The sequence below is a fragment of the Peromyscus californicus genome, unplaced genomic scaffold (genome assembly GCF_007827085.1).
Source record: "Peromyscus californicus insignis strain IS unplaced genomic scaffold, ASM782708v3 Scaffold_12__1_contigs__length_115047231, whole genome shotgun sequence".
NCBI classification, from domain to species: domain Eukaryota; kingdom Metazoa; phylum Chordata; class Mammalia; order Rodentia; family Cricetidae; genus Peromyscus; species Peromyscus californicus.
In genome coordinates, this window is record NW_026294413.1 from 99592090 (window position 1) to 99606540 (window position 14451).

At 38.8% G+C, this 14451-nt stretch overlaps 1 protein-coding gene across 1 annotated transcript in view; it reads right to left on the bottom strand.

The window, feature by feature from the left end:
* Positions 1 to 778: 778 nt before the first annotated feature.
* LOC128106995 (chromodomain Y-like protein) overlaps positions 779 to 14451 on the bottom strand; it is a 41196-nt gene continuing 27523 nt past the window's right edge. The window contains 4 exon segments of the mRNA XM_052732357.1: positions 779 to 1353; positions 1356 to 1814; positions 1817 to 2365; positions 2368 to 2393. Of these exon segments, the coding sequence (XP_052588317.1) occupies positions 779 to 1353; positions 1356 to 1814; positions 1817 to 2365; positions 2368 to 2393 (1609 nt within the window).

Consider the following 14451-nt stretch of genomic DNA (forward strand, 5'->3'; position numbering starts at 1 on the left):
CACAAGAAGCACTTACATAGTTATTTTTTTAAAGAATCAGGAAAACTATTTAAACCCACTAGTGCTAATTCATAACTTAGCAAGTAGCACTCAAGCTATGGAGGGCTTCACGGACACTAAACCATTCGATTTCCTCCACAGACACTGATTGCTTCATGTTAGCTGGGTAAGAATGGAACACATTAAGAAAGGGAGAATTGGTGGTCATCTCAGCATGAACCCATAGTTCATGTAGGATTTTCCATCAATGATGCTTTTCCTACAAAACTGGTTTTAATTTTGATTAGACTTTTTTCAGCACTGAGGTACTTGTACTGCCCCTGCCCCTGTCCTCCTAGGTGCAGGGACACGTTTCAGATATTTCTGTATCTGTTTAGGTAGAGGGAGGGGGATGAGGCTGGCTTGCACTCTTTAGGGTCTGTGATCTAGGTTTAAAATAAAAACCAAAACTAAATGAGGAAAACAAACATTATTGCAAACTCTTCTGTCACCAAAAATGAAAACATAATTCCTTTAAAAAACACAACAAAAACCCCACAACTAGCTTCCAAGGAAATCAGAGCTTCTAAGAGTAGCCTGGTGCTCAATTACATTTTTATACTGTGTATACATGGGTATAAAATAATGACATTTGGACAAAGAAGCTTTGTAGTTATTTTAAAGTTACAGTACTTAAAAACTCCTCGGTAATAAATAGCTTGGATGTTTCCAGTCCTGCTTCCAAGCGTGAGCTCCTGGTGAGGATGACTGTGGCAACGGGGAGCCACTGATGTCCTGCTCAGTCGGCCAATCTAAACTCATCAATTTTTCTCTGCAAATACTTCAACATGGAGTCCATGCCCTGGGCACAGCCCCAGATCTTCCTCAGCACTTCACATTCCCTCTCGTTGGCCTGCTCCAGCTCCACCTTCATGTTACAGCGGACCAAGGCTTTGGATTCCTCCAGGACAACTGGGTTACACGAGGCCAGCTCCCTGATGCGAACCATGACTTCCTGGGTGAAGGTCCCTCGCCAAAACACCTGGGAGACCAGGCCCTTGCCACATGCCTCCTGAGCCGGCAGCTTATTCCCACTGAGCAGCATTTCATCTGCAGACGCTCCTCCCATACTCTTGGGAAACGTAACAGTAGAGCAGCCATCTGGACTCTGTCCGAAGGTGGTATAGGGTATTTGAAACCAAGCCTTTTCGTTAGCCCAAACCACATCACAAAGAGGCAATATGGATGCTCCTAGTCCAATGGCTGGGCCATTAACTGCTACAATAATAGGCTTCTTAAACTGAATGAAAGTATTCACGAAGTTCCTGATAGCATCTGCCATCTTAGTGCTTTCTCTCTTTCTGTCGTCCGTGAGAAATAAATAAAGTCCAGACCACAGCAGAAGACACTGCCCACAGCGGTGAACAGCACCAGCTTGCTGTTGTCGGCTGCAGCCGTGCTCAGGGCACTCTGGACTTCTTTCATCACCTCTGGGTTTAATGAGTTATTCTCTGATGATTTTGTGGATAACAAGATGTGGGTGAAGCCATCTTGCTTCCTGACGACAATATCTCTGTATCTGTAGGCACTCTCTGTCTGCCTCACACTGAAACGCAACCGCTTGTCAAAAGGCTGGTCTCTTCTGTCGTCAATAAATTTCCTTTTCCCGGCTGTCACTCCTGTAACAGACGTCTGTATGGTGGCTGTTCCATTGGCAGTTAGCGCATCCATGAACTGAGATGTACCTTTTCCATTAACAGCTAAGTCCGTGGCCATGGCAGCAGTCACAGGGCCAGAAACCTGAGGCACTTGTGGATGTATTCGGGCCTGCTCCCCATCCTGGCTCGTTCGGCACCAGGGCCCAGCAAAGCTCCAATGGGCTTCTCTGCAGTCTCCTCTGGTGCTGTGGTGTCCTCGGGACCCTGCTCCACAGGGTCCAGCTTCTCAGGGCTCTCCCCCTGAAAGCCGTCCACCGAGGTCTTGCCCTTTACAGGGCTCTTAGGCATGAGAATCTTGATCCCTGACTTGGCGAGGTCCATGTTCTTGCGGTTTGCAAGAGACGGGGCTGTGTTTTTCCTGAACTTCTGGCTGGTAGCCAACAGCTGGCTGTTTTTGGACTCATGATCTCTGCCTACCACAAGTGCTTTGGGGGTGGTCTTGGGGAGGTTGCTGTGAGTGGACCTGGAGATCTGCTTCCAGACGTTGCTGGGGAAGGCTCTGTTGGCACGGGCCAGGCTACCCTCCTTCTGCCTCTCGCTGTGGCGCCGGTTGAAGTCATGGATGTAGTCCTCACAGTTCACCAGGTGCTGCTCCAGCTCCCACGTATCATCCTCGCTCTCATAGCCTTTCCAAGGCACCAGATACTCTGTCTTTCCTTTCTTGTTTTCCTTTTGTCAACAATCCTTTCCACCTGGCTTGAAGCAGCGGAGGAAGGAGATCCACACAGTCCATTTTACTCCTTCTCCAGAAACACACAAGCCAATACTCAAGTATTGCTCTTGGATCAGGCGCCATAGCTATTTTCCACCTCTGGAGAGCAATGACTGAAAACAAAATTCAAGATCTCCTCTTTCTCCCTTCCTTCTCCCTCATTGGATGCATGTTTTATTCCTTGGTTTCTTTCTGGTTCTTAGAAAGCTATGGTAGCTTTCATGTAGCCTGGTGGGAAATGCTTCTGAGTCACTACCAGGTCTGGTTATTAGAGGTGTGAATAAAATGTGCATCCACGTATTGGGATTTCATAGGGATAGGGATGGGCTGGAGGGTGCATGATCTTCTTAGTCATCTGAGTATGGGAGCAGAGACTGAGGAGAGACTACTTACAGGTAGTAGGATACGGAGTTGGGCATGAGACTGGGGGTGGGGAGTTAAGTTTGGAGGAATGAAGAGTGAAGATCTGAAGCTCACTATGTGCTTCACTGTCCTACTTGCTTGTCCTCAGGCTTGGATGGTGGGTTCCCTAGGAATTTCTGATGAGTTGGGGTCTGGGATAACAGGATGAGTAGGAAGATGCTTGTGGGAGAATAACAGATAAGATTGACATTCTCTCTATTTCTAGAACTTACTATCATACCTTTAGAACATAACCTACAAAATCTTGGATCACTCCACCTGTTAAATTGAGATATATAAATTCTATTCTATGAAGAAGAGTGAAAAATTCTTAATTTATAGATACTTTCTAAAAAAACTATAGATTAAAAGTTACATTCTCAATGACATTAAAAAAAGAGAATAAATGCATTTAAGATGAGATAAAAAGGGTTTAATGTGAGAAGAACTTTACTGGGAAATTGCATTTTTCTTGTATTATATTACGTCAAAAAAATGAACTGCAAAACTGGACACTGTATAAAACAGCAATCAAGTTAGAATAGTAAGATATAACTTAAAATTAGGTCAATATTATACCTTGAGGCACAATCATAGCTTTTCATTTATTTTTAAATGAAAGTATGCAAATAAATGATCTAAGTCTTTAATTTAGGAAATAGATTGGGTGTGAGGCAAAAGAAGTGACTTTTTTTTTTTTGGTTTTTCGAGACAGGGTTTCTCTGTGTAGCTTTGCGCCTTTCCTGGGACTCGCTTGGTAGCCCAGGCTGGCCTCGAACTCACAGAGATCCGCCTGGCTCTGCCTCCCGAGTGCTGGGATTAAAGGCGTGCGCCACCACCGCCCGGCCAAGAAGTGACATTTTATATTGTAGTTACTGATTTATATAATTAATATACATTAATAAAATATACATTTGAGTCTGAAATTGTAGTATAGAACTGTAATCCCAGAACTCAGAAGACTGAGGTAGAAGATCATGAATTTGAGGCTGCCTTGAACTTTATAGGTCTTTCTCAGAAGATTAAACATAACAAAACATATTCTTAAAGTAAGAAAACTCATTGTGGTGGTGTGAAAGAAAATGGTTCATATAGGCCAGTAGGGAGAGGTATGGCCTTATTGAAGTAGGTGTAGCCTTGTTAGAGGAAGTAGTCACTGGGGGCAGGCTTTGAAGTCTCAGATACTCAAGCCACACCCAGTGTGGCAGTCACTTCCTGCTTTCTGTGGATCCAGATATAGAATTCTCAGTACTTCTCCAGCAACATGTCTGCCTGCATGCCATGGGTCCCACCATGATGACAATGGACTAAACCTCTGAAAATGTAGGCCAGCCAAAATTAAATGTTTTGCTTTATAGGAGTTGCTGTGGTCATAGTATCTCTTCACTGCAATAAAACCCTAACTAAGACAGAAATTGATACCAGAAGTAGGGTATTATGATAGGTCTGACCATGATTTTGCTTGGAGGAATGTGGCCTTTGGTAGTTTGGATTAGAAAAGCAGTTAGACACTTTAATTGGGGCTTAATAGGCCATACTAGTAGGATCATGGAAGACAGTGGTACTAAAGGTGATTGGAACTGTAGGGGCCTGGCTCAAGAGGTTTCAGAGGAGAAAAATTTTAGGACATTGCCTAAAGATCATTCTTATAGCTGAGAGGAGATATAAGTAAAAAAACCTCATCTGTTACCCAGAAACTATCCCCAATTTGTAACTTCCCACAACAGAAAAATTAATTTTCTCCAATGGACTTTCATTGGTTAGGTAAATTACACTAAAGGGCAGGCTCCATGGCCAGCAGTAGATAGTCAACATAAAAATTAATTCAGTGTTATTTTTGTAAGTTTTTTGGTCTCATAATGCTTGTCAGGGCATTTTTTAACTTTATATATCATTAGGTCATCCATTATGGTTTCTGATGTTGTTTTTTTTGGTTTGTCTGAATATGAATGCGTGTGTGTGTGTGTGTGTGTGTGTGTGTGTGTGTGTGTGTGTGTGTGTCAGTATCTGTATGTGTTTCTTGTGATTTTTCATTGGCTCATTTTTTGTTTGTTTGTTTTGTCCTATTCTGTTTTCTACTTATTTTATCTTATCTTGTAATTTTATTGTTATTGTTATTTTTAGATGACTGTTTTCTAATGACAGAGAGAAAGAAAGCATGTGGATTTGGGTGGGTGGGACAGTGGGGAGAACCTTCGAGGAGCTGGAGAAAGGAAAAACCATAAGCAGAATGTATTGTATGAAAAAAATCTAATTTCAATAAAAAATAAAATATACAAAACCAAATAAAAATTATTTCATTTCATTTATTAAATAAAATTTGTGGGAATCCAAGAATTTGGAGTGGGTACCTTTAATGGTCCCAAAAGGAAAAAAAAAAAAAAAAAGCTGACAGGACCAGGAGGTCCAAGTGGAGAATAAAGACATAAGAAGGAGGAGGAATGGGAGTTTCAGTCAATTTGTGGAAATGGAAAACACAAAATTTGGCAAGGTGGTTTAAGGTCAGAGTGTATCTTTGGAGTTTGAGGTAGGTGGTAGTTTTAGGGGCTGGGCAATCACTGAGACATCATGTGTGGGAAATCATGCTGTTGTCTCTCTGTTCCCCAGTGATGGGGTCAGATAAAGTCGCTTGTATTGGAAATGAGCTAGTCTCACAGGCCAAGGTTAGGTCTGGTTGATAAAATGTCTAGAGGGGTTTTGCTAAAGTTTGGTTCATTTTTACACTGATATATCTTGAATTTAAAATTAAACCAATTTTGAAGTTATTAAAAACTACCTGGATGGTATGAGTCCAACTTTTACTGATTTTCATAAAGGCTGGTTGCTTTATTTGAAATAGATTGCACTCAGCACTGATAGTCGTACATGCTAAAGCACATACAGAGGGTTGGTATTGAATGCTAAAACACAGGAAAGAGATTAGGACTGAGAGAGATTAGTAGGCATAATATTGACATATCTATGAGGTTGAGTTTCTTGGCCAAGGATAAAGCATAGTTTGAGAAGAGAAAGCAGCCAGGGACAAAACCTGGAGGCATGCCAATTGAGGGTTGCATGCCTTGAATTGATTTTCTAGGCCTGAAGCATTTTTCTTTTGGCCTCATTTACCTTTTTTAATTTCTCAGAAGAGAAGTGGTGTGTGGGTAAGGGAATGTGGAGGGTGTTTGAAAAACATGTTTAACTCAAAATATGATCTCTTATTTTCCATATCATTCTTCCCACATTATAGGTGATAGGCTTATTTCTTGTTTATCATTTTTCTCCCATTGTTATGTAATTTGAAGATTCTTTGAAGACTATTGTTGCTGTGAATCATTTTTATTCATCCTGGATCTTTTTATTTTTTAATTTCCAAGTGTGTCTAGTTATTACTTTACATCTACAGGAGTTACTTCTAGTCAAGTGAAAAGTGGTCAATATGGAAAAATACCCTAGTTTCCATTCCAATGTAAAAATGATCCAACACAAGAAGCTTCTGCATCAATCTCCTGCATGATCCAAAGATAAAGCTTTATTTGAACAGTACTTGATCCTTTATGTACATCATTGTAATCAATGAGTATGCAAATATTTAAATAGTTGACCCAGGATTAGCAGTGAAGAAAGAGTAAATATTTTCTTAATTAATACATGCGTTTCTGTCTGGCATTCTTTCACAGGAGACTAAAGAAACAAATAAAGGAAGTATTGCAAATCCCTGAACAAAACAAACTACTGCAGGACAGGGAGGTCAGCATTTCTCTCTAGCATCAACAACAAGAAGACTAGTTGGTTTCTATAGTATTTAAGGCCCCATTTCTAAAGTTGCCCTCTTAATGAATAAAAGTGTCAGCTCTCTGAGCATAGTTTGGGACTTGTATCAGTGATTTTCTTCTTGCTGTGACAAAATACTTGGCAAAAGCAATTTAAGGAAGAAAAGTTTATTTTGGCTCAAAGTTTAATGGTGCACACTTTGTCATATCATGTAGGGGAAGAATGGAGTGTGAATGGCTCTAAGCTGAGGCACAGATGTGTGAAGCAGCTGGTTTTTACTTCTGAAGCCAGGAAGCAGAGAGAAACGAATACTGGTCCTCAGTTTCCTTTTCCCTTTTTATTCAGTCTTCAACTCTAGTCCATAGGAGTGGGTCTTCCCACCCTAGTTAAGTCTCTCTGGAGAAGCTCAAAGACTCATCCAGAAGTGTATCTCCTAGATGATTCCAAGTCTAGAGAAGTTGACAATGAAAATGGACCCTCACAGCCGTACTGCCTATGACATTCCCGTCATCCAATTTGAAGGTCTCAAAGTAGATATTCTAGTGAACAAAATTATTTTTTCTAGTATATAAAGACGGTAACATATGCACTGCCTATGTGATCATTTTTATGCTGAAAGTATTTCTACTCCATCTGTTTAATCTATGTCTTTTGGCATTGATAATATGTTAATTACTTTATTAGAATCTAGGTATACAGAGTTATTTAAAACATAACTTCTATAGCCACGGAGTTAATAAAACTGAAGGAGAGTAAAGCATAGTCTTAAGGCACTACAGTTAATTCTGGACATGGGGCCACATGGAGACCAGAACAGAATAATTACCTGCCTGCTGGGTTACAGAAAAAAAATGAGCTAGATAGAAATCAGGTTTCCAGAATCATATTTGATAAATAAAAATTACCAAGACGGAAAGGAGGTAATCAACAGCGGAGAAAAATGGAGTCAAAGGAGTACATGATAAGAAGAGAAGTAGCAAGTCTTACATAGTTTAAACAGAAGTGGGATACAGGTGACAGGCAGGAGACTGGCTTTAAAAGGTATACAGAATACATGATCAATTTTACCAGGATGGGAATTGACTGTAGCTTAAATGCATTTAAGGATTTTAAGTGGGACAGTGTGTATACACTTAAGATTACTCAAAGAAATAGAACCACCAGGTATAGAAATACTGGTATAGATATAGGTATAAAGAGGGCAAGAAGTATGGGGATTGGCTCTTGAGATTAGGAGGCTGAGCAGTTCCTCAGTATGCATCTATAAGCTGAAGAATCACAGAAGGTGGTAGGGTAATTCAGTTTGAATCCAACAGTTTAAAAAGCTGAAGCAGGAGGGGATGTGCTTGTGTAAGTCCTAGAGTCTGAAACATAGATACTCTGGTGCCTAGCACAAGAGAAGAAGGACTTTTCAGCTAACAGAGAGACAGATATGGTGCTTTCTCCCTTGTTTCAGTCCTCAGTGGATAGGCTCATACCTGTCACACTCATGAGGGTGGATATTCTTTATACACCACAGTGATTTGGATACCACCCTATTCTAGGAACTCTCCCAGAGACATAAGCAGAACTCATGTTTTACCACCTGTCTGGGCTTCTTTGAGGAAACTCAAGCAGACATACAAAATTAGAGAGATTATCAGTTGAGATATGTGGTTCATTGACACTGTCTTGATGCAATTTCAGAGCCAAGAGCACTATGGAGGGATAGGAAAGATGCAAGGAGGATCTTCAGGGGTGTTTCCATAACCACACTTAAAATCCATAGTGAGCTTAGTATAATGTTGCTCAAATGCTGCTCTTGATTCAGGTTATAATAGTAGAAGTGGAAAATCATAAAAATAGACACACTGGGCAGTGGTGGCCTTTAATCCCAGCACTTGGGAGGCAGAGCCAGGTGGATCTCTCTGTCTTCCAGGCCAGCCTGGTCTACAGAGTGAGATCCAGGACAGGCACCAAAACTACACAGAGGACTGATCTCCAAAGCATATAAAGAACTCAGGAAACTAGACACCAAAATACTGAACAATCCAATTAAAAAATGCGCTAAAGAGCTAAACAGAGAATTCTCAAAAGAAGAATCACAAATGACTGAAAGACATTTAAAGAAATGTTCAACATCCTTAATCATCAGAGAAATGCAAATCAAAACGACTCTGAGATACCACCTTACACCTGTCAGAATGGCTATGATCAAAAACACTAATGACAGTCTATGTTGGAGAGGATGTAGGGCAAAGGGAATGCTCCTCCACTGTTGGTGGGAAAGTAAACTTGTACAACCACTGTGGAAATCGGTATGGCAGTTTCTCAGAAAATTGGGAATTGATCTACCTCAAGATCCAGTCATACCACTCTTGGGCATATACCCAAGGAATGCTCAATCATACCACAAAGATACATGCTCAGCTATGTTCATAGCAGCACTATTCGTAATAGCCAGAACCTGGAAACAACCTAGATGCCCGTCAACTGAAGAATAGATTAAGAAAATGTGGTACATATACACAATGGAGTACTACTCAGCAGAGAAAAACAATAACAGCATGAAATTTGCATTCAAATGGATGGAACTAGAAAATATCATCCTGAGTGAGGTAATCCAAACCCAGAAGGACAAACATGGTATGTACTCACTCATAAGTGGATACTAGATATAAAGCAAAGAACAATCAGACTGCAACCCACAGAACCAGGGAGGCTATATAGCAGAGGGACCCAAGGATGACTGTGGCTTATAATAAGTTTTGGTCTTACTCAATTACTGGGCAAACCTCAATGAAACATTTCACTATTAGGACAAGAATTTATACTGTATCAAGCTGATAATAGAAAAATAAATAAATAAATAAAAATGAAAAAAAAAACAGATGATGAAAACAAAAAAAAAGGAAGAAAAATAGACATTAAAGAGTGAAAACTGGTGGCTGGAGAGAGAGAAAAGTACCAATGAGGCAAGTGTCTTTTGATTATGTTTAGTGTTGGATCTAATTCACTATTCAGTCTGTGAAAGGATTAAGATGGATGGCACTAGCCTTTAGAAACTAAAGAACTTAAAACTATAAGACACTCATGGTCACCATGATTAGCATATGTGAGTCCTCTGAAACCTCTCAGGCAGAAAAACTAAAAGTGTCAACTAAAATGAGGTGATGAGTTAGGATACAACTGATTCTTGATAGATTGCACTGTATTTAGATAGATCTGAACTGTCACAGATGCACATAAGGAATCACGCATTTTCTATGCTGAAATTATTAATACTACTTACAATTTCCCATGCATATCTGCTGGTTGATGTAAGCAAATACATTTTACTGTAAATATTTTAATTACAGTGTCACTTTTTGTGCACAAATATGAACTCAAAGCATTCTGTTTACAGTATCCAAAGTTGCTCTTAATAATATATGTGACTGACTGGGCATAATTAAAATATTACCCTAGTAATAACAATGCATAGAAACATTTGTGGATATTTATGTTTATACATGAGCATTAGAGGCTTTCTCAGTGGAACTCACCCCACTGAAAGATGGGATAATGAGAGTATCCATTTCTTATTGCTGACCTGGGTCTCACACTACGACATTTTGGTAAAACTAACTTCCCATTATACAGGGTAATTGAGAGTTTTACTAGTTAAACAAAGCTACAAGTTCATTGTTTCTAAACCCCAGTAGAAGCAATCCATGGGCCCATTCAATTCCATCCAACCTCTCTTCACTCTCACCAAGGTAGTTTACAACTATTTGTTTAAAACAATCATGGGCTTTGTATCAGTCCACAGTCTATGATGGAACTAGCAGATTGATTTTTATCTCTGCAAATGATGTCTCTGAACTGGAAAGTTGGGTAAGATGGGCTTGGAGGTAATTTTTATGGGCACTTACTGGCCATATTCACAGCTCATGAAGAGGATTGCAGAGCAGGAGCTTTAAAACTATTTCTTCAAAGTACTAGAAAGTTTGTATTGGGTTTTCTTGCATTGCATAGAAATCAGTATTTGGGTTAGACTTAGAAATGTAGACAAATGGACAAAGGTTAGTACTAGGCACTAACTAAGAAGACCATTTAAGTAGAAGACTCTGGGACCAGACCCCATTTATTAAAATTATATACTGCAATTTAGGGATAAAGCTTACTTATTATTAACTTTATCCATGTGGTTCCCTTAGCTACCTACAGAGTCCAATAATGAAAGTAGAATCTAGCTATTGCAAAGACTTTTGTCTTACAGGACACCCCCATTATAGTGAATATTGTCACCATGTCAACTCCAAATACTGTGCCTATACTGGGATAATATTTTAATAATGTATTTGTATAAGGTACTTATCTGTTTCTGTGGTTTTAAAAAAAATACCCTAACAAAAGCAATTTAGGGAAGAAATTGTTTGTTTTAGTGTAATGTCCTGAGGGATAGAACCCATCATGGCAGAAAAGGCAAGGCAGCAGGCAGCCATGGTGACTGAAGCAAGAAACTTGCTGAGGAGATTTTCATATTCTCACAGGAAGCATAAAGAGAGATCAGGAAGTAAGGGGGGATATAGGCCCTCAAAACCTATTCCAGGGACTTACTTCTGTAGTAATGCTTTACCTCCTAATTATTTCATAACCTCTTAAACAGTAGTACCTCTTGCGGGCTGCAAGAATATATCATAGAGATTCAGTTGTGTATTAAAGCTAAACTTTGACTAGCCAATGGTCTGTCAAAAGGCAAAGCCGTTTATTATGAATATTTGGTATTATCCAGCCTTTAATATTTCAGCTGTCTTCTGCTAAGAAATCCTTGCGTGCCCAGACCAATTGGTAAATAGTTCAGCTCTCCAGACCTGCTGAATCTACTAAATTACTAACTCCCCTGCTGAGTTTAGGAGACAAGCTGATGGCAGACGCCTAGCTTTGTTTCTTGTGCTAATGAAGCTCAGACCATCCCTTAGCCTTGAGGGGGCCTAGTGGTTCACCAGAGCAATTGACTGAGAACAAAAGAGGTTTTTACATATTTAGGTGGGAAGTAAAACAACATTCCTGAAGAGGCAGAGAACCACGTGCCCAGGGAGAGCATTTTCTGTGGACAGGGACAGAACAGCATGGCAAGAGAGAAGAGGTTCCATAGCGGGTAAGCAGAGCTCCAGTAGAGTGTTCTGAGTGCCAGGAGTAGAGAGTAGCAGAGATGGAGAAAGAGGATACAGAAGACGAAGATGAGGCTGGAAGCATAGGAGTTTAGTCGTTAACAGGACTATGAGCTAGGGAACTTGGCAGAACTGTAGTTATGAAGACAGGATTTCATTCCAGAGAAATAAAGTAGACAGATACAGAGGTTGGTATATCCAGAGTTATTCCTGCCCTGAATTCCTGGTGGACCTATAGCTGAATTGATAGAATTTTGTCTTAGAGGAATAAAGTTAACAGACATACGACCATAGTGTACTTAGATTTTTTTCCCCTCAGATATCCCACACCCGACGTAGCTAAGCCCCTGGACCCTGGGTACTCCATAGCACCAAGTGGGGAGCAACTGCTCAAATACATGAGGCCATGTAGGACATTTCTGACTCAGAGCACAGATGTAAATGTGTACATTTGAAGCCTTTGCTTTTTCATTCATATTTGTCATATAATTATCATCTAGGTAGAGACACATAGAATTTCTACTGTCCAAGAATGTTTTCTCTGGCTGCTTTCCAGTGATTTCCCTTCAGTCCAGCTGCAGTTATTCTGAGTTCTATCTTCTTTTGCAGTATTTATTTTGCTTGTTTTAATCTCTATGTTAGTGTTATCTATTACTGCATTATTTATTTTTTGTATGCAGATTTCTGAATTCAGTATGAGGCTTTTGAACTGATTCATGTTGCTGCATATATCAGGAATGATTGATTGTACCCACAGTGTATTGATAGTATATCAACGAGTGCCAAAAGCACTCAAATATATCTAGGACAAGGTAGCAAGCTTCTGTGTTGAAATGAACAAAATTCTAGAGTCACAGAAGCAAAAGTTCTACACTTGAAACAACTACATATATATGAAATTCATGAAATGTTAAGTAAAAGAGGAGAAATACTATATTAGTGGATTGCAAAACTAAAAGTGTTCAATGTTCTAATTTTTAAAATTATTTTAGTCAATCCAGCTAAAGTTATTGAGTGTCTTTGATAATTGAAGTCATACAAAAAAATGACTTCGAACATCAAAATAATCTTCATAATAACTATGGTAGATGATTTAAACTCCCTACTACTACTATTTACATACTGTTATGTTAAGATAATGTGGTATTGTCACAAGGATAGGGATATCCATAAATATTATGCTATATGTACACATTATATGTCATGTAAGTATATCATATTTTATTAATTTATTTGAGACAGGGTCTCACTATATAGCTCTGGTTGGCTTGGAACTCATGGAAATCCACCTGCTTCTGCCTTATAAGTTCTGAAATTAAAGGCATGGGGTACAAAGTCTAGCCCTATTTGTTTTTAACTTTTTAAATACTTTCATTATTATTGTGAATATATGTGTATACTATGTGAGAGTATGCACAAATGTCTGAAACAGCACTCATGTAAGAGTCAGTGGACACCTTCTGGGAATCTGTTCTCTCTTCACTGTCAACTTGGGGACTCAAACTCAAGTCCTCTGGCTTGAACAGCAATTAATTTACTGCAAGGAACCATCTTACTTTCCCATATTACATGTTATTTATTAATAGTATTTTATGTCATATACTGCATTACTGTGTTTTGTGAGCAGAGGATCAATATCTATAATAGCTTTTCCATATGATTATAATGAGGAGCATCTGGAAGGAGTTCAGAAGGAAGATGAATATGATCAAAATACAAAGATCATAATATAGCTGAATCCTCCTGCAACTTGTGATATAGGTATCTGAGGCTGTGGTTGTAAACTCTATGATGTCCTTCACTAGGCATCTTTCAGAAGGCATCTCCATCATAGCTTGAGGCTGAAGTACAATGTTATATATTCTTGTTTATAACAATAGTTACAATGATCGAATTTAAATGCTAATCCCACTTTACACTCCTTAAATATGTTATCATCTTACATGTGGCTGATTTTAGTTCATTGGGTTTTATTTGGAATTTTCATGTGCATGAACATGAGATCAATTATTCCCTGATTTTGTGTGGTTAAAATGCTCTGCATCTGTTTGTTCTTTCACATGAAGACTAAACCAACCAGTTGACAAGCATTCCTTTTTAAATTCTCAGCAATGGAAATTAAACCCAGGGCTTCCCAGATGTTAGATAAATGCTCTGTCACTGAGATACATCATAACATCTATGATTGTTTTTGATTGTCTGGGACATCATTATATATCGTTGGTCATACATGCTTTTGAAAAGTTTGAGATACACAAAAGGCCAATAGATCTTGAATGTGGCTTACATGTGTGTGTATGTGCAAAATTTTAAGTTACAGATTTCATTTATTTTATAGATTTAGAATTGTAAGAAACTGTTTCATCTTCCATTAACTGTGCTTTTGTTCAAAACGTAGTACGTTTGATTTAAATTTTTATGTTTATTGCTATAAATTGTTTCACAGAATCCTTTCACTGTTATCCACACTTTGGAATCTATAATATGGTGGCATTTTATTTTCTGAAGAGTGTGTGTGTGTATGTAATTTATTTCCTGATACACAGAGGTGTATGTACATATATAACTGTATAGCTGGATATGTAGATATCATTGCTCACATTTCAAATAAATATCTTTCAGCTTAGTTAATTTTCTAATATGTTGTTACTTTTTCTTTGTCTTCTATTATGTTTTGAATAGTTTTGTCATAGGTATAAAAGCTTTTCTTATTTTTCTGAAGGATTTAGTACATTTTATAATTAGTACCTCA